Below are 21,534 nucleotides of genomic sequence, written 5' to 3' on the forward strand. Positions count from 1 at the left end.
CAACAGAATCATGAAGTTGCACTGTTTAATCCTCTTAGTCTCTGTTCATGATATAATGTCAGGTAGTGCTTCCTTTGTCACCATCTTGGATTGCTCTCTAAATAGGCATTATGGGGAATTTTGGGTTGTTAGTAAGGCTAAAATGACTAAAATTCCCTAATCATTAGTGACAACGTGGACAAAAGTCCTCCCTAATTGTGTCTGATGAAATTTAATAAAATGATGGACAACCTGCTGTAGGCCAGTGCTGACAATCAGGGGAATGGGTTCAATGTCTACCTCTGCTTAGTCAAGCAATGCTAGGGTATGGTCATTTCTGCCTCATCACGAGAACAGCTCCAAGCCTAATTTGGTCTCAGGCAACCCAGTAGTGTCCAAGACAATTCCTGGGTACCTTCTGGAAATTAGAACAAGCCATGAACCAAGCCAAAATTGCAGTTTGGCTGTGGCCACTGTCTTTTGGAGGGCCAGTGATGTTAATGCTATGGGAGTGACATGCCAGCTGGCCCCAGGGACAAGGCACTGGCCTTGGCTCTGGTTATTTTCTTAGTTTTGATGCATGCAATGCCACAGCATGTCATTTCCAGCCTAGTCTTCTGGACGCAGTCAAAGTATTTCCAGGTGTGGTCATCTTGTGGTGGCAGCAGGGCATTTGAGAAGTTCTGTGGTACTATAAATAAGACCTCTTAATTCAACCATGACATAGAGCTGGGCAACCTCACTAAAAGGCACTTTGGATTTACCAACCCACCTCCTTTGAGAGAGATCAGGATATATCTTCCTGACTACGTTATTCTCCTCCTCATTTTTTGTAGTTTTGTGAGACAGGTTTGATATTTCCTCTCAAATACAACGACCCAAGATGATCTCCCTGACTCAAGATGTTCCTGACATATAAATCTGGGATGGCTTTGTGGCTAGCTGCCTTTAAGAACCATGAAGTTACAGACCTCCAGGAGGTCCAGAGTGCCCAGGAGGTAGACCAGGAAGTGTATTTCATTCCCATAAGTCCTGCATCCCTTTAAAACTGGCTGCAGAGTCAGTTTTCTTCCCTTTTCCCCTCCCTCTCTCCTCCTGGGAAGACACAGAGGTTGTTATCTCTTGCAGGAAGACCTGGAGCAGCCTAACTGGGGCCTGGAGCTGCCAAGCTGAATTTTTTGCTGCATCCCATTGGTTTGCTATGGGGGACAGAGAGGCATGGTAGGGTGGGGCATGAAAGCTTGGGTTTGTTTGCCTGGTTTAAAGGGAGCTTTGTGTGAAGCTTTATCTTAATGGGGTTCTGTGTTAAACCCAGGCTATGGATTTTGGTGTATTTTATATGTTTTGTACTGGTTTATGTAGCTATGAATAGCATTTCCATTTAAACTTCCCAATTTCCATCCAATCCTTTGTGTGAGTGCTTTTCTTTTACCCCTTTTGGAAGAGGTAAAAGAGGATCTGTCTTGCTCTAAACTAAGACAAAATCATTGCAAGCTTGAGGAGCATTTTGGGTTACCATTGCTGTATTCATGCTTTGTTCCCCATGCTCTTTCTAGATCACTCTTTCTGATCTCTGTTGAATAACATCCTGGCCTCAGAGGGCTCCTGGTCCAGGCTTTACTTGTACACTTTATGCTTTATGGTCAAGAATGAGTTATTGCTGTACTCTCTGGGAACTGGAAAGCTGCAATCTTTTGGTAATAACTTGGAGAGATATATTATCATCTGGAAGGTATGTGCCCTGACTTTTAGACAAGAAGGAGCTCTTGAAAAGCTGGTGCTAGCATAAAAAAGTGTATAACCACATGAAAGATGGAAATGATGCTTTGTTTCACAGTGAATAAATACTAGCAAGGCGTGTGGCTGTATCAATGAATACAAACAATGAATGTGAGAGGAAATATTTCATGTTTTACACCTCTTTTTCTGTGGTTTTGCATGAGAAGGGGAAAGGTGAGTGCAGATCCAGTGATGCATAACAAGAGTGAGTTTATACTACAGATTTTCCACCAGTGGAAGCAATAAAAACTTTGATTCCTCTACTTGTGCACCTACTCTTACAAAACTTGAAGGAAAATAGCATCTCTGAATATGAAGATGTGACTGAAACTGTCAAAGGAGTTAGAAGTTTTTATGGAGAAATGATAAAATGGACATCAAAACCCCCAGGTCCCTAACAGAGTGTGATGGGACTAATTTCCTTCTAAAATAATATTCTTTAAAAGAAAAAATTTACAGCCTGAAGCAATCACTCTCTTTTGAGGATGTGTTTACATCTGGGTATCTCACACACCTATGTACACAAATACACATCAAACACACGTGCCAGCAAAATCACAGCATGACATGGGTTGGAAGGAACCTCCTGAGACTAGGTAGTCCACCCACCCTACCTAGAACCTGCACAGGATTGTTTTGAATCTCTCCAGACGAGGAGATGCCAGAACCTTCCTGGGCAGCTTGTGTCAGGACTCTGTCACCCACACAGGAAAGTTTTTCCTCGTGTTCAAGTGGAATTTCCTAGGTTGTAATTTGTACCAATTGCCCCTTAATCTGGTCACTGCCTACCACAGAAAAGAGACTGTCTTAATCCTCTTGACACCCATCCTTTAAATACCTATAAGCACTGATATGGTCCCCTCTCAGTCTTCTCTCAGAAATGCTGAGAAACCAGCTTCAGTTCCCCCACTGTCTTTGTAGCTTTTTGCTGCACTCTCTCCAGTAGTTCCTCATCTCCCTTGAACCAGGGAGCCCAGAATTCAACAAAATACACCACCTGTGGCCTTCCTAGGGCAAAATAGAGGGGAAGGAAAGAGGGGAGGAACCTCCCTCAACCTGCTTGCCACACTCTTCTTGATGCACCCCAGGATAACACTAGCCTTCTTGGCCACAAGATCACGCTGCTGACTCATGGTTAACTTGCTGCCCATCGGGACTCCCAGGTCCTTCTCCACAGAGGGGTGTGTGCTCTCAAGACTCACCTTGAGAGAAACCCACCACAAATTTTACTTGACATTGCCCATCTTTGTGTTTATCTCCTGTGGAAACACTGCTAAACTCAAGTCAGTGACTTCCTTAGTTTATGGTTGGTGTGTTTCTGGAAACAATAGGGGGATGCCTTGTTTCAGCATCTGCTGATTTTGCTGGGCTTGTTTTCACTCACTCGCATATCACAGAATCACAGTCTCACAGTATATCAGAGGCTGGAAGGGACCTCAAGACATCATCAGGTCCAACCCCCCTGCCAGAGCAGCATCACTTAGAGTATTCTCCACAGGAATGCATCCAGGTGGGTTTGGAAAGTCTCCAGAGAAGGAGACTCCACAACCCCCCTGGGCAGCCTGTTCCAGTGCTCTGTCACCCTCACTGCAAAGAAGTTTCTCCTCATGTTGACCTGAAATCTTCTATGTTCAAGTTTGAACCCATTGTTCCTTGTCTTATCACTGTGAACCACCCAAAAGAGCCTGGCCCCCTCCCCTTGACACCCACCCCTCAGCTATTGATAGACATTGATCAGATCCCCTCTGAGTCTTCTCTTCTCCAGACTAAACAGCCCCATAAAGAATTACAAGACCAGTGTCTGCAGAGCCATTGCTTTCAAAGGATGAGTGCATAGGCATGAGGATCCTGGGCCAGGGATTGGACAGAATTAGAGTTGAAAATATTTACAAGGAACATCTGAACACAAGAAACAGTAAACATTTTGTCTAGAAAAAATGACTGACCTCAGACCAAATTATCTTTTCTAGATTTCTAAGGTACTGTTACTGGGCTCTCTTTCTCTCTTTTTTTTTTTTTATTTTAATTTCACATTTGAATGTCAGCAGGTCAAAAGGAACAGTTAATGCTGATGAATATTTTCCCCTCAGCAAATTGATGTGCTGGCCAGCCCAAGGCCAATGAATTGCAATGTCTAAAAAGGGTCCCATTTATCTTTCCCTTCCCCCTTCCTTCTTTATTTGTTTTTATATTTTTACAACTATAATTGTAGCTAAATTAGAAATAACTGACAGCCAGATCCAGTTGAATGGAAAGAAAATTGAGGGAGATTTATTTTATTTTGAGAAAAACCTTTTTCTGTCAAAAAACCCCAACCCTCACCCATTTCTTTTTTTCCTTCTACCATGAACTGTGGCATCTATCATGAAGGAAATGGTGGTGTTAACCTGAAGGGGAAAATCATTAATGATGATGTACTTCATTCAATTTTAAATGTAGAATTTATTTTATTTTATTTTATTTATTTTATTTTATTTATTTTATTTTATTTTAATTTTGTTTTATTTTATTTTATTTTTATTTTAAAATTAAATTTAATTTAATTTTAATTGAATTTCATTTTAATTTAATGTATGTTTTCTTTTATTTTTCTTTTCTTTTATTTTTATTTTATGTTATTTTTTATGTTATTTTATGTTATTTATATGTTATTTTATGTTATTTTATTTGTTTGGGTTTGCACAACTAGGGAAAAGGCAGAAGACTTGCATAGGACTCTATGTGTCTTTAAGTCAAAGCATCTATTTTAAAAACTACTCTTCCCTCCTTCTTTCCTGCTCCATTTTTCTAAATAAAGGATATGAGATGTTGGTGGTGGGTTTTTTTCCTAAGCAAAGAGGACCCCCTTGGCACATTTTTCTTTTCAAATGTGAAATGAGGTGGAAAATCCTCATTTCACGACAGGAAGGACAAATATTGACACAAAGTTAATATTTGCCAAGAGCCCTAGAAGGGACCTGAGTGCAGAAATCTCATATAGATATATATGTTTGTGTGCCCATGTGTGTGTGTGTGCATGTATATAATTAAATAATGAACTTGACTTGGTGATCAGGAAATCTGCAGAAAGCAGAGACTGCTCTCTGAGGCTAAGGAAACAGCTGCCTAGGGTGAACACACCTCCCTTCCACTTCTTATTTCCCTCTCTTTCTTGCACCCAGCAGTGTGCACACAGAGCACATGTGCCCATGCATGCATCCAACACACAACCCTCTTCCTTATTGCAGAAGACTCAGCCTAAGTGATCTTTAAAAGTCCCTTCCAACCCAAACCATTCTATGATCCTGATTCCTCTGCTTGGGTGTTCACAGCCTCTGGTGTGGCTTTCAGCCTCACTAGCGCACACATTGCTGCAGATAGGAACATCTTCTGTCTTTCTCACTCATTTGTAATGTCTCTGGCAGACTCACACATGCCAGGTTTCTCCTTTTTTCCCTTTTTTTTTTGTTTGTTTGGTTTTATTCTCCTCTCTCTCTCTCTCTCACACACACACACGTGTGTGCAAACACACGTGCCCGTACAAACCTAACCTGTTTAATCCAATTTCACCCATTGCAGGGGGATGCTTCTGGAATTTATCACTGTTATTGCTCACTGCCAATGTAAATAGCACATGTCAGCTCAATATTCAGTGGTCACTCAGTATTTATTAAGCCCTGTCCACCCTGGCCTTTTTTAGAGGAAAGCCCCGGGGCAGATTAGCTGCTGGCCCTGACATGCCACGTCACTTATCTATTCGCATTGATTATGAGAGTCAGCTGTGGCCAGGGCTTGCTTTTTCCTTCTCCTCTCAGACCCCTCTTACAAGCACCCCTGCTTGGATTTTCATGAGGAAATAATCAGATTAGGGCTTCAGCGGCGAGTTCATATGGAGTTCTCTTTCTCCAATGTGCTACTAACTGAATAAACGTGTTTTGTGGTAAATTGTAAATGACATTATGATTACTAAGGCCAGCATGGGTTTCATTTAAAAGTGATCGAAATTGCAGGCTGCAGAAATTGTGACTGGCAGATAAGGCCATTTGGAAGGAGACAAGCAGTGATGCCTGTGTGTGCATGGGCGTGTGTGTGTGTGTGCAGGAAACCAAGCAGACTCGCTCTGCAAGGCAGGCAGGCAAAAGAAAAGTCCTGGGAAATCACAAAAGATCAGCAAATCCCGTTTGCAGACAAGAGGAATGCCACCGGGGGGAGATAGGGGCTTTCTGAGAGAGCAGAGGATGAGATCTCTCAGCCTTTGTGGGCTGGCTGCCTGCTGCAGGGTGAATCCTCCCAGCGCTCCAGGACAATGCTGAGTACATTTCCACTTCTGCTTCTGAATGGAGTTGTCTGTCTCTCCCTTTGCCCCCAGCATATGCCACTAGCAAAATGCTTACACTGATAAAGAGAAAAAAGGAACAAGAAAAAAAAGAAAAAAAAAAAAAAGGAAGTCAAGAAAAAGGGAAAGAAAATGGTAAGCTGGTGTCTAAAAATAGAGGCTTTTGCACAGATCCTGTCTCATTTGGATGTCCTTCTTGTACAGAGCTTGACATTTATGTAATTTCATTGCTTCTCTCTGTGATGTGCAGAGCAAGAGCTCATTCTGGGAAGCATTTGTAGCCCATGGTCTGCACATGAGGGATCCCCATGAAATAAATGCTAGGTAAGTGCCCACAGGACCCAAGCACTGAGATGTAACTATAAGCAGAGCCAAGAATGGCTTCTCATAGTTCATTTCCTTCCCAGGAATCCGTTACTTTCTTCTAGCAGTGAGTTTCACATAATATTTCCTTCATATGGGGAACATCCTTTTGTTCATCCAAAAGGTTGTGACTCACAAGGATGTTACTGCCCCTTTCTTTTTCATCCTGAGCACCCAGGCAGTGCTGATTTGCAGCTGCTGAATGATGAGTGTAGAGTTAGATCAGATATTGGCCATGTTTTGCCTAACGTGTTCCTGAGCACAACTAACAGGGAAGGAGGAGGCTTGCTGAGGGAAGGAAGACTACAGCTGGCTACAGCAGCAAATTCCTCCTTTGATTTTATTTTGAAGAGAGGAAGGATAAACAGAAACACACATCTTTTCCCTAAGGTGCTCCAGGCAGAAATGTTTATGGTTTTGGTGCCCATATCTGAACTCATTTACTTTTATTCTCTCTTTATAATCAGTGATGATCTCATCATTATAGCCTGAGGCACAATTTCTCTCATTTTAAAGCAGACCTATATTTGGTCACATGGAGAATTACCCTAACTCAGAAAACTGTATGGATTGCATCTTTTTTGTATAGAGCCTTCCATAAAAGGATCCTCTTGACTTGTCTCCTCAGACAGATGGGATGGGATTTGGTGGTAAATTCTGACATACATGGAAGTGCCTTAACTCCTGGTAGTGACAGAATACCTAAAGGGTTATCTAAAGTGGCTTTTGTGTTTTCATGGATTGATGGGGGCAGATTTAGACTGGATGTTAGTAATAAATTCTTTACAGTGAGGGTGGTGAGACACAGGAACAGGTTGCCCAGGGAGATTGTGGATGCCCTCTCCCTGGAGGTATTCAAGGCTTGGTTGAACAAGGCTTTGATCAGCCTGGTCTAGTGGAAGGTCAGTGCAAGGGGGGTTGGAACTAGATGATCTTTAAGGTCCCTTCCAACCTAAACTATTCTATGAATCTATGAAACTATGTGTTGTATCTAGAGATGCTGTAGCTGCCCAAAGAAGTCTAGGTTACATTATGTACTTGTGTGTAGGTGACAGGAACCTACCTCTGGTCAGTTAGATGATTGTAAAGGCTGCTCCAGCTTCATTGCTTTCTAAACTTCTTTCCCTGTATTGATGACTGAAGAACTGGGAGTGTTACAGTTACCATAAATGTGTGTCAAGTATAATTTCAGGTGTTGTAGGGTGTCCCACCAGGCCCCCAGCTGCTACTCTGGAAAGGCATAGGTCTTCTGTAGAGCCTATGTCACATCTCAGATATCTCAATGTATTTGGGTAAATGATTTAAATTCCAGATCACTGGCTGCAAAGGGAGTTTGGCACACATGTGAGGGTCTCTGCTATTTGTAGGTGTCTGAAACTGGTGTTTTTGCCCAGCTCTAAAACTTAATGAGGTAATTCAGCACTGAAGTTGATTAATGATCTAATACTTTCTAGGTGTTTTTGTGGTGGTGTTTGAGATACAATCCCTGTGAGTGGGATGAGATGGCTTCCTGTAGACTTAAACTATCTTTCCAAAGATTTGCAGTCATGCTCTGACTTGCTGCCTTGCTACAGACTCAGAACCAGGAGAATGTCGAAGAAACAAGGAAACAGGGACATAGTGCTGGGTTAGACCAAAGGTCCATCTAATGCTTTTTCAACAGTGGGCATGATTTGATATATAGAAAGAACAAGGTAAGTGTGTGTGATGCTCCTCTGACATTCATTTTCAGTCTTCAACCATTGTCAGCTCATGGACATCTTGAGGTAGAGGTGATTTCTACCTATTTAACATCCTTTAGTGTCCAGGTTTCTCTTAAAGCCATGTAAAATTTTAGCACCAACAGAAGTGGCTTTGTGCATTGAATGAGAAAAGCAGCAGCTACACCACAAAATGTGTGTGGGTCCTGTGATGGAGTTTGAAACTTTTCTTTTTCTTTCTTTCCTCTTCTCTCTTTATTCTCTTCTAGGACTTTACAGAGAAGACAGCAAGTGCATCTTCAAGCCCTCAGTACAAGGCTACTTCTGCAAGCAGGCAGATCATGCACTAGATAGCCCCCCAATATGGTCAACCAGAGCCTGTTTCCAGTGGTAGCAATGACTGACAGCTTTATGGATACCTCCAGTGATACAATTGTACATACACTTTGTTATCCTGCACAGCAGGGTTCTATTGTCTTTTCTGTGTTGCCATCCACCAAACTTACTACAATTTGCTTCCCAGACCTAGCACCTCTGACTTTCAGACTTTACCTCCTCAGTGGTCAAAATGCAACCAGATTGCCCCTAGCTATAGTCTACAATGAACCATTTAGTCTTTGTGTTTCCACTCAAGGGAAATATGTCTCTCCAAGCCCATCTTCTTTTTCACTGAATGAAAGGGCAGGAGCCAATTACTTCAGCTTTGAGGACAATCTTCTCTATGTTCTCTTCCATGAGAAGGAACCTGTAGAAATAGTTGCTGGCCTTTGTCTTTTTGTGGCTTTCACTGTAACAGAGATTGCTGGGGAAGATGATGAGGCAAGTAGAATAAGTCAATAGCTGATTTCTTGAAGGTTTGTCCTGACCAAGTCAGAGTAGTCCACAATATTTTGGGAGGTGAAAGCATTTTGAAGGTAATCTCAGCCAATGCTAGCAAAAAGCAATATCACTGCCCTAACGTGGCATTTTGCACAGCCTTTGGTAGCAGGCATGGCTCACAGGAAGTGGAGAGAGGACCAGTGCATACCCAAGCTTTGCAGCCATCTGATGCAGCTGGTCCCTCCAGAATGCACATCGTTGAACTTGGTGATCTACCAGACCACCCAAGAAATGAGCTGACAAGTGACAGTTTGAAGAGTTTGGCCAGAATAGTTATCAGCACTCATCAGATCGGAGTCCTTCAGGGAGACCTTGACTTGCCTGTTGATACCTTAATGGTGACTCAGTCTGCCTTACTGTTTCCAGCAGAAGCTAGCAACAGGTAACTGTCAGATGCCCTGTCAACAGATATGGATTTAAGTATAGCAAGGCAATTCAAGCACTTGATCTGCTTATTAAGATAGGGACTAAGTTCTCTGTTGACTGAAATACCACTAAGCATGCTAGAATCAGTTTCCACTACAGAGCTACTCCCAAGTACTAGCTGGACTCCTGAGTGGGAATTACCATGTTATTCTGTTAGTGCAAAGATGTCCAGGATGCCTTAAAACAAGAACAGAGTTCCTGGAAGACTGCCTTGAAATGATAAAGTATTGGGTAAAGTCAATGGTTTTAAAGTCCAGACTACAATAGCTCTTAGATTTTAAACAATTAAATCTATGAATGTTTATGAACTGGTGTATCACCAAAGATGTGCTATTAAAAATGGTTTGTTGCCTTAACTAACTTGCAAATCTAAACCTTGGTTCATATACTTTTAAATTTTAAGGCTTCTGTGATACAAGCCACTGCTGTTCACCTTGGTACCTCAGCACTGACCTTAGGTTTTGGATAAAATTCTAGAAGAAAACCATCTGGTCTTGAAGATTCAAGAGCTTCACACATCCACAACTACCTGAATGTGTGCCTAGAAGCTGGATTCTATCCCTGTTTTTACTGTCACAAGTACGTGTCTGGTTTCTCTTGCCAGTCTTTTCCTTCCATTTCCCATGTAGCTTCTTGTTCTTTCCTTCCACTTCCCATGTAGCTTCCTGTTCTTTCCTTCCCTGTTGTATTAGTGAGTTTCTGAGCATTGACACTTCTTCCTCCTCCAGATACATCCAGGATTTCTCATCTCAGATACAGCATCAGGCCTGCAGGTGATTTTGACAGAACATCACAGGACAGTCCTTTGCTTTGTCACTTTCTCAATAGGAGATATCTTTTGAGTTCCATCAATTACCTAATTCTTAGTCACTTTTCTATATACTAATTTTTCATTGTCATTCCATACCAAGACTCAGTGCTTAGAAGGTAATTTTTTTCCCCTTTCTCCACAGCAACAAATAACCCTTTCTATCCCTCCTTCCTTTGTCCCTATCTTCTTCCCAGCCTCTTGCAGCCACTATTTGCTTGGCCCAGATGGCAGCCCTTATCTGCACACAAGGCAGAGAGGAGCAGGGTTGGGAAAGACAGCAGACAGCAGTGCATTTCAGCCTCAGATATTGAATCTGTATTGAAAGCATATGGGAAATATGAAAAAGATAATATCCCATCTGTTTTTAATGGGGGAGATGGGATTTGATGTTTGCCAATCTTCTTGTGTACTCTCTTGATATTGCATAATGTTATTTTTTGTACGTTGTGCACTACTGAGCCTTACCCAAGTATAAGCATATTCCACCCATGCAAGGAAGAAATTGGACTTGTCTAAGACTTAATTCTCTGATTAATATCATATCCTCTAACATTTGCCACTGACCCCTGTACCACCCTGATGTCTCCTGGATGCTAGTGGTGCCAACTGCTGTTCAGATGCTTAACTTTTCTGCTAGGCACAATGTGCAATGAAGCACCCACACTAAGGACACTGCTCTGTGATCAGAAGGAACTTTGTTTTATTGTGCTGCTTGGTTTTGTTTTGTTGAATTTGGTGGGCTTTCTGAAGTGATTTTGTGCCTTTATTTGCAAGATCAAATCTTAAATCAGGGCCAGTCTCTGAAGTTATATCAGCAGAACTAACATCACTGTTATCAGTAGGGGATACTTGTGTTGCAATGCGAAGTACTACAAAATGAGGCAGCAAAGGAGGTTATAAGAAGTTTTACAACCTGTGATAGGCAATGTTGTCTGTGTTTATGCTATGCCAAGACATGCTGCAGAGTGTAACAAGTGTGAGACCCCTCATTCAGTCTGTTCATGACTGCTGATCTGAACAAGAGAGGCAAGCAGAGAATCATAGAATGGTTTGTGTTGCAAGGGACAATTAAGAATCATCTAGGGAAACCTCACTTCAGTCAGCAGGGACATCTACAAGACCAAGTTGCTCAGAGTCCTATCCAGCCTGACATGGAATGTTTCCAGGGATGAAGCATCTACAGACTCTCTGGGCATCCTCCACCAGTGTTTTCCCACCCTCATAAACAACTTCCTCCTTTTATATAGTTTATATATCCCCTCTTTTAGTTTAAAACCATCACTCCTTGTCCTTTTGCAACAGGTCCTGCTGAGAAAACCATCTCCATGTTTCTTATAGGCCCCCTTTGAGAACTGAAAGAACACAACAAGGACTCCCTGGAGTCTTCTCTTCTCCAGGCTGAACATCTCCAACTCACTCAGCCTTTCTTCATGGCAGAGGTGCTTCAGCCCTCTGATAATTTTTTCTAGTTTTCCTTTGGACTCACTCTAAAAATAGCTGCACATCAGGAAAGGTACAAGGTGTAAATATTTTAGACTAAGTTTTCCAGAACCTTATTCAAGGTTCTTGAATGCATCAGTATTACAACATGGAAGGGAAAAAGCAGACGTCATCTAAAGGAGAGGACCACCCTCCTCTACATGCCTGGGAAGAAACCTTGTGGCTGTCTTTTTTCAGGCACAAATGATACTCCACACTGGGGACTGCTCTGGAAGCTGGCATTTGTATTCCCATCCATGCATGCTCTGTGAAACCAGCAACAAGGATCAGTAGAGGTCCCCAGGAAGAAGACTGCTTTATTATAGGGACAGGTGCAGTGATATCTTAAAGCCATAATTCCCCCATATCAGTAGGAGAAGACCCAAGATGTATCTTGAAGAGAATGCTAACATCAACAGCTCATAGGACCAGCTCAGAGCTCATCTACCCTTAGCTATTTGGACTCTTCTGCAGTCTTATTTATTGCTCCCCATCAGTCATTGCTTTTCTGGAATTACTCATGGCTGACATTTCTGATGCAATAAGGCCACAGATAACTTGTGAAATGAAATCAGCTTTTTCCTGTTGGGACATGTAGTATCCCCACTGTCTCTCTGTCTCTCTTTAGGGAGTACATGCTAGCACAGGCAAGGATAATGGGGCTGGGATTACAAGTCAGGCTAAGTAAGCCAGTGTATTTTTCTGTGGAAGGAAAAAAAGAAATATCTTCACCCCTGAGTCATGCAAAATCCAATCAGGCTGTCAGATATACACAGAACCTGCACTCCTGCTGGGTCAGTCTCCCTGCAGTTTCAGACTAGTGGCTCCTCTTTCATAAAGACACCAACAAAAAGATCTTTGATCAGCAGACTTGCTGTGTACCTTTGCAGCCCAGGACAGTGAGACTGAAAGCTGCCTTGCAAATCTTCTTGTAGTTGGTTAGGTAGGCAGTAAGTCTGTATACCACACTGCCAGCCCCTTTCACAAACTTACTTCTCTGTTATGATTTGAATTTATTTTTTTGGTATGATTTAACTCCTTTTTTAGGGTGACTTTAAGCACAGCTCTTTGGTCTGTCAAAGAAAGACAGCAGAGTTTGCTGCACAGCTGGAGCATCTTCACATAGTTTTATCTTCCTGTGAATGTCTGTGCATTACTATGTACTGCAGTATATTTAGAGACAGAAATTGCTGTTTTGACTAGTTTTGCTTAATATCAGTATGAATATAAAAGTGAAAGAACAAGAGAGTGGATGTATTGTGTGTATTTGTACTGGTACTTTTTATGGAAAACCAGAAATATGAAGCTGAACATTCACTCAGAAACCACTTAGTCCATACACCCACACCAGGTCAGGGTATTTCTCTCCTTCCTGATGGAGCTTTAACCTGCTAGAAACTGGAATTTGCAGGCATCAATCTTTCTTTATTAAGATTTGAATTTGGGATAGCACATGAAAATTAATGGGTATGTAAGAAAAAATAAAACCAAAACACAAAAGTGTTTGAGACTAAGAGCAAGCAAGAAAAGTGAAGCAAGTCATCAAAGAGCTGCTCATTCAGACAGCAATGCCCATGCAGAGGACTAAACAAGGAATTACTACTAATTCACTATGTCACACTGCATACACACAGGCAGGAAGGGTTAGAAGTTCAAACTCAATTAATTCTGACACATACTAACCCCAAAGCACTTGGGCTTGGTAACCTTTGTGTAGGTTTCAGGCAGGCTGCTGGGTGGCTTTGCATAGGGTTTAAAAAATAAAAGAGGGCTTTTTCCTTGTGTAGGGATCTAAATTTTCCTCCAATAGATACACAAAGGCAGGATGCTAAAAGTTACAGAATCAGACCTCAGAGCTGCAGCTATTCTAGTGCTTGGGGCTCTATCAGAGAGCCACAGAATCACAGAATGGTTTGGGTTAGTCTAGTCCAATCCTCCTGCAATCAGCAGGTACATCTTCAACTAGATCAGGTTGATCAGACCGCTATCCAACTTGACCTCAAATGTTTCCAGGGATGAGGCATCTCGTACCTGTCCTGGCAAACCATGACAGTGTTTCACCACCCTCAGTGTATAAAATGTCTTCCTTCTATGTAGTCTGAATCTCCCCTCTTTTGAATCTCCCCTCTTTTAGTTTAAAACCATCACCCTGTCTCCTGTTGCCATGGGCCCTGCCCTGTCTCCATCTTTCTCATCAGCAACCTTTAAGTACTGAAAGGCCACAAGAACGTCTCTCCAGACCTTTCTCTTCTCCAGGCTGAACAACTCCAACTTTCTCAGCTTGTCCTCAAAGCAGAAGTTTTCCATCTCTCTGATCATTGTTTTGGCCTCCTCTGGAGCCATTCCAACATGTCTGTGTCCTCCTGAGGACTCCAGAGCTGGATACAGTACTGTTCTCACCAGAGTTCTCACCAGAGCAGAGCAAAGGGGCAGAACTGTCTCCCTCAACCTGCTGGCCGTGGTGCTTGGGATGCAGTGAGCATTGTTGGCTTATGTCCAGCTATTCATCCACTATGGCTTATCTGCCACACACCCCTGAAGTGAAGATGTGGAAAAGTATGTGTCAGATACTCAACCACTTAGACTGTAAACTCAAAAACTCTTTAAAATTAAGCTTACATAATTTTAATTCAGATTTCTACAGGGACACTATAGAGGGCATATTGAGGAGCATATGACAGTCTGCTTTTTGATGTACAAAGAGGACAAACTCAGTTCAAGTACACACAAGGAAGAATATTTAAGATAATCGTGGAAGTGGAGTTTATTTTAAGATGTAAAGAATAGAATTATAGAAAGATTTAGTAAAGAGTTTGGTTTGTTTATCTTGGCAAAGCAAGATTGAGGGGAGGTATCCTGTCTGTAAAAATATGCTAGAAGAATAACTAGCAGAGAGGAAGCTCTGGACACTAATGGACAATGACAGCACAGGAACAAATGAGTGTAAAGTATTTAGAGGAAAAATTTCATTTAAAAAAAAAGAAGGTTCTTCCTCAGAGAATAAACTAGAAGAACATTGCAACAGAACCAGAAGACCATTTCCTTCCAAACACCAAGTAGCTCTTCTGTGGGAAGGGAGCAGGAGGTAGGAAAGGTGAAAGGAGAGAAAGAAAGAGTAGAGGAGGATGATGAAGAGGGTAGATGGGACTCAGGAAAAGCAGTGTGGGATTTCGCAGGACTCTAAGGGAGCAAGAAGAGGTAGATTGCCACATATTCTCCACAGCAGTGGGGGTCTTTGAAGCTGAAGGGTTTATGTTATTAAATCTCAATTATAAATGAAGATGATCAGCTCAAGAGGAGCTGTTCCTCAGTACAATCCCAGGAGTTATGGATGTTTGGATGTGGGCAACAGAGCCAGGAGTGTCCCCATTGTCTTTCTCAGGGACTGGAAAGATATCTGATCCCAGCAGTACCCCAGTGCTGTTAGACAAAACCTGTCAGGCTCCTGTCACACGTGGATCCGTTTTCTCCCTTGACAATGAATGGGACCTGCAGTAAAAGCTGATTTACACGAGACATGCACATGGCAGAGGGGAGCTGTCAGCCATGTCTCCAAGGGACCGATCCTTTCCCTGCTCCACCTTCTTTAAGACATGAGTACCATCACCTCTACCAGCAGAGCTCTTCTGGTGTGACGCTTGAGTGAGCGACAGCTGCGGTGGCTCTCAGGCCAGGTCGCTTTGCCGTCACATCGTGCTCCTGCCCACTGCTGCGTGTCGGATGGAAAAGGCAGAAAAATTCTTCCACATGCTTTGTTAGCAGGAATCTCACGAGCAAAGGGTTAAATGGCTTGGGGTGCTGGGTTTTTGAGGGGATATGTGCATGTATATACATGCATCTGCGTGTGTAGGTGGGTGTGGATATGTATGCACACAGGCACACGCACCTTGGTTTGGCTGTAGGACCTTGTGCCCGCAGGCCGCGGTCACATTATCATCTGGAAATTGGATAAGGACAGCACAATGACAAATCCAGGTTGCTTGCAATAAGGAGCTAATCCCTTTGCTTTAATATCGGAGCAGCGTGTAATGATGTTTGGACATCACTCCAGTTTACTGACGACCCCACTGGGGCCGGCAATAGAAGCCTACAACTGTCTAACAAGCCATCAGGTGACCGCCGTCGTCAAAGCAACGGGGGATGCAATCTAATCTTCCCTCCATCCCTTCCAGCTCCCAATAAGGCCCAGATTATAGAAGTGGCCCATCAATGCTGGGTAACTCGAATCAATTAACGTTAATTCGCACAATGCTATGATGTATTGTGATCACTTTCATTTCGGAGAAGGGGGAAGAAATTGCTATAATTCACCTAAAATGAGGTTGTCTATGGTGCTGAGGTATTAATTGGGTGTCCATATTAAATGGAAAAGGAGCACGGTAGTGAAGGAAAAGTGGATGAGTGACTCTCTTGGCTGCTATTGACCTATCAGAAGAAGACAGTGCCCTTTTCCTTTGCTTTTATCTATTACAGTTTTCCCTATTGCGTGTCAAGTTGATGTATTATAAAAAATTCATTTGGTGACCTTTCACCCCCCTAGCAGATTAAACAATTTCACTGGGATGGCATCATTAACAGGGCCTTGCATTTAATGATGATTTCTCTAAAAGGCCACGGAGATTCGATTTTAAGCTAACAGATTTATTGCACTATTATAACATATCGTAAAAAACTCTACCACCTACGGTCTGGTTTTAGGATAGAAACTGTTTAAGAGTTTATGTGGAGCTTAAAGTGGTATTACCTTGGGATACGCAGCAGCAGCAAGGCTCTGACCTCCGGCGGGATGCTGTTTACATTTAATAAAAGATGTTTCTCCAACAGTAAACTTCAGGAGAGGGTTATGGAGGAGGCCTGGCTTAGCTCCTCACCACTAGCAGGCAGCTTTGTGAGCAGGGATGTTTCCACATATCTACAGCAATTAATGCAACTCACTAAGGAATTTGGAGGATGTCTTTCTACTCTTTGATGAACTGGCTCTGTCCTTCTTGTTCCAACTGCTCCTAGTGATCCTTCTTCACCCTTGAGTGGATTTGTTAAGTTACTCCTGTCTCCTGTTTTTTTTTTTTTGGTGTTTTGTTTTGGTTTGGTTTGGTTTTTTTTTTTTGTTTTTTTGTTTGTTTGTTTGTTTGTTTGTTTTTTCCTGTGTCCAGCAAGAGTAGGGAGGTGACTGTCCCTTGTACTCAGCTCTGGTGAGGTCACACCTCAAGTATTCTGTTCAGTTCTGGGCACCTCAACACAAGAGAGATATTGAGGTACTGGAGCAAGTGCAGAGGAGCAAACCAAGCTGGGGAAGGGCCTGGAGAATAAATCTTATGAAGAGCAACTGAAGGAGCTGGGGATGGTTAGTTGGAAAAAGAGGTTGAAGGAAGACCTTGTTGCTGTCTACAACTACCTGAAAGGACATTGTGGAGAGGCTGGTGCTGGTCTCTTCTCACAGGTAATTAGTGGTAGAACAATAGGGAATGGCCTCAAGCTGTGACTGGGTAGGTTTAGACAAATAGGGAAAAAAAAAATCATAGAAAGAGTGGTCGGGCATTGGAATGTGCTGCCCAGGGAGGTGGTTGAGTCACACACCCTGGATGTGTTTAAATGTCATTTGGATTTAGTGCCTGGGCATATGGTTTAGGGGTGAACCTTTTAGAGCAGGGTTCTTGGTTGGACTTGGTGATCCTGAGGGTCTTTTCCAATCCAAATGTTTCTGTGATTCTGGGGTGTTGTCCTGGAATTTGGATCTGGACCACAGCTTGTGATGGATTGACAGTTTAACAGTAGAGATGATCAAGTCTCAATGTCCAAGCTTGTTCTGTGGTGTTAGTTAGTTTTCTAGTATTGATGTATCCATCAAATTTAATGGGTCTTTGTTGCAGGCTCTCAAGCCTCATCTCTTTCCCCTTGAAGATAATTGACAATAATAGCTATTTTTATTATTATGATTACTATTATTATTATTATGATGGCTTTGTTGTTCTTGTTGTTGTCATTATTATAGTTATTATGGTAATTATAATTAAAATTACAAGTTCTCCTTTGTTTCAGGGAGATTTCTTTCCCTCTGCATGAAATTTCTCCATGTAGTTTCTATGTCACATCTTAATACCTGCAGCAGACCCTCTACTTTCCACAACCTCTAATTTCCTTGCTACTAGAGAGCAGACACTTGATCTCCCACAGAGCCTCAACATGTTCTACAGATGTGTGTTGGCAGTGATAGTGAAAGGCTCTGGGATGCTGACCCTAGAGTCCCTGCTGACTAAGGTATCACAAGCAGCTCCTTCTTGCCCGCTGTGCCCACGTTTAGAAGAGCTGCAAGGCACAGAGCAAACGAGCTGCTCCCCATCGTGTGTTGTCAGCAGGGAATTGCAAACCAGACTGCTCCTTCCCAGCAGGAGACTTGAGGCTAGTGACAAAGCAGCATGCTTTTCATGCCCATCAGGAAGAAGGCAGGTTCTTCTCACTCCAGTCTAGGCATGCTTGCCCATCCCCACCTCCCAGTGGCAAAGCTGTTCCAGGAAAGCCTATTTTCCTTCCAGCACAAATCACCGGGGGAGCAGCAGACTGCTCTTCTCTCCTCCTCCACACTGACACTCATCTGCAGGAATGTCACTTGCAGTGTGCAGGGTTGCACCTGAAGGCAGAAGCTCCCTCCTGCAAAAGTCAGATTGGACCATGTGGCACACGCACCCCACGTTCTGTCCTGTGCTAGCTAGATTCAAATCACCTGCAAACAGACGTCAGGTTTTAAGCATGTGTGGATTTGTTCCACCTGCAAACAGATATCAGTTTTTAAGCATGTGTGGATTTGTTTCACCTGCAAACAGATATCAGTTTTTAAGCATGTGTGGATTTGTTTTGTCTTTTTCTGTTTTGTTTTCTTTGCAATTGCTCACCCAAAAGAGAAGGAATGTATGCTTCCTAGCGCCACAATTTGCAACAGCCTTCTCTGAAATGTGAGATGAGCACAGTTTTAGACTGTAAGGCCTGTGGAGTCAGGGCATCTCATGCTAATGTTAAAGACATGAACATTGGAGTGGGTCCAGGGGAGGGCTAGAAAAATGATCAGAGGGTTGGAACCCCTCTGCTGTGAGCACTGGCTGAAGGAGCTGGGGTTGTTCAGCCTGGAGAAGAGAAGGCTGCAGGGAAACCTTATTGCAGCTGTTTTGTGACTTGACTGGGACCTCAAAGAAAGGTGAGACCAATATTTTTTTTTTTAGCAGGGCCTGTTGTGACAGAACAAGTGGTGATGGTTTTCTTTTATTTAGACTAGATAGAAGCAAGAAATCTTTTACAATGAGGGTGGTGAAACAGTGGACGAGGTTGCCCAGAGAGGTATGAGTGCTTCATTCTTGGAAACATTCCACCGTGGGTTGGACCACAATCTGAGCAATCTGATCCAGTTGAAGATGTCCCTGCTCATTGCAGGGGGGCTGGACTAGGCAGTCTTTAAAGGTGTCTTTAAATCCAAAGCATTCCATAACTTTATAATTCTGTAGTTTCTGGTGCATAGTAACACCCTGGGGAAAAAAAGCAAAGCAAAACAAAACAAAAACCAAAGAAAACAAACAAACCCCAACTAACCAAAACAAAACAAAAAATCCCAACCAACCCAACCAAAGAAAACCCCAAAACAAACAAACAAAACAAACCAAATCAAATCAAACCAACCAACCAAAAACCAACTAACCAAAACAAAACAAAAAAACCCAACCAAACTAAACAAAACCCCAAAACAACCAAACCAAACCAAATCAAATCAAACCAACCAACCAACCAAATACAACAAAACCCAAACACACAGCAGAACCCCCAAACTAAAAAGCTGAATTCAGCCAAAGGAAACTTATGCTCCATGCATCTTCTGTGGTTATAAAAACATCTCTAAGAAAACACTAGGGATGAATGAATAGCTTTTCCACTTTCATTTTAAGACAATATTAAACCCCCAGCCACTTCACTGCAATTGAACATTAAAAGGTTTATATATATATATATATATATATACAAAAATTATATATAAATGAGATACTAAATGACACAAAGCACTGGGAGAGGGAATGAAATTGTACAGGCTGAGAATAAATTGTTGATTCTTTATTCAAATGCAAAAATCTCTCTCCTGGGATGCTCTAATTTAAATTTCAGTCTTGGAGAAAAAAAAAAAACAACCCAAACAAACAAAAAAACCCAAAACCCCCAAACCAATATCTTTCACTGGGGTGTCTGTATACTGCTATACTTCACTGCAGGTTTCACAGATGATGGAGGGTAAGAACACACATGTGCTACAATGAAGAAATGCAGTTAAGCCACCTACATCCTGTGCTTCTGTAGAGGAAATGAAACTGCTCTTAGAGGAGCTCACAGGTGCTCACTGAGAATTTTTCTCCTGGGCAGCAAGCATTTGCAGCTTTCACTGTTATCTGCAATGAAGATTTTGGGGTGAAGGCATTTGGTTTCTGAATTCATAAAATTATTGTGTCTATCACATACTTCTGATGTGACAGGGAAATGATTTATTTTGTTAATTTCTCAGTTTTCCCTCTGTAAACTGGGTGTTAAAACAAAAGGACTTTTTATTAGCTTGGTGCTGCTGTTTTTCTTGGAATTGATGTCTGTTCCCTATTTCCATACATCTTGCTCTCATCCAAGGTATCAAAGTGCATGATAAGCTAAATCAGTCGTGGTTTCGTACAGTTCTCCTTCCGGTTCCTTCCAGCCTAAACTGCCACATTAGCAGAAAATAAGTATTGCCACTTGCATTACTAATGTAGAAAATCCCTTGGATAGGAAGTAAGATTCACAGATTGTGTTGGGTTGAAAGGGACCTTCAAAGGTCAGCTTGTCCAACCTCCCTGCAGTCAGCAGGGACATCTCCAAATAGATCAGGCTGCCAAGTCTGATCTTGAAGGTCTCCAGGAACAGGGCCTCAATTGCAGCCAGGGTGCAGGATTTATGGGCAGAAATAGACTATTTCCTGTGGCCACCCACTGGGCTGGACACTGGACACTGGAGGTCTCAACTCTGTGGCTTCTTTTCTTGGAGGCACCCAGCCTAAATGCCCACAGAGATATAACAAGTCCTGATCTGCCTAAGCAAGTCCACGCCATGCAGAGCTGTGATGTGTAGAGATCAGTATGAATAAAACAAGCTTGGGCTTCTGTGTGATGTGATTTAACACTGACAGAGGTGCTAACACAAGTCCTTGAAGCAGCAGCCTGGGTCCATACTGATTGTATGAGGAACTTCAATCTTCAGCCTGACCAAATAGACTGACTCTGCAGAGTTTCCTTGAACTCATGGAGTCGTCATCCTTGGAGATATTCCAAAGTCATCTGGACATAATCCTGGGAAACTCCTGGGAACTAAGATGACATAGAAGCCATAGTGTCAAAGACAGACTGAGATCCCTGGGGCTGTTTAGTCTAGAGAAGACTGAGAGGAGATCTGATCAATGTCTATCAATATGTGAGGGGTGGGTGTCGGGAGGAGGGGGCCAGGCTCTTTTTGGTGGTACACAGTGATAGGATAAGGAACAATGTGTTTAAACTAGAACATAGAAGATTTCAGCTCAACATGAGGAAAAACTTCTTTCCAGTGAGAGAAAGAAGCCCTGGAACAGGCTGCCTGGGGAGTTGTGGAGTCTCCTTCTCTGGAGACTTTCAAACCCCACCTGGATGCATTCCTGTGCAGACTATCCTAGGTGATCCTGCTTTGCAGGGGGGCTGGACCTGATGATCTCTTGAGGTCCCTTCCAACCTCTGATATACTGTGAGACTGTGATGTGAGAATGTAGCTACATCTCA

At 42.6% G+C, this 21,534-nt stretch overlaps 1 protein-coding gene across 1 annotated transcript in view; it reads left to right on the forward strand.

Annotated features, from left to right (window-relative positions):
• The window catches only part of PKHD1 (PKHD1 ciliary IPT domain containing fibrocystin/polyductin), a 249,974-nt gene that overhangs the window by 211,926 nt on the left and 16,514 nt on the right, over positions 1-21,534 (forward strand). The window contains 4 exon segments of the mRNA XM_054383383.1: positions 8,406-8,491; positions 8,494-8,965; positions 8,968-9,397; positions 12,360-12,378. Of these exon segments, the coding sequence (XP_054239358.1) occupies positions 8,406-8,491; positions 8,494-8,965; positions 8,968-9,397; positions 12,360-12,378 (1,007 nt within the window).

This window comes from Indicator indicator, chromosome 9, assembly GCF_027791375.1.
Source record: "Indicator indicator isolate 239-I01 chromosome 9, UM_Iind_1.1, whole genome shotgun sequence".
Lineage (NCBI taxonomy): Eukaryota > Metazoa > Chordata > Aves > Piciformes > Indicatoridae > Indicator > Indicator indicator.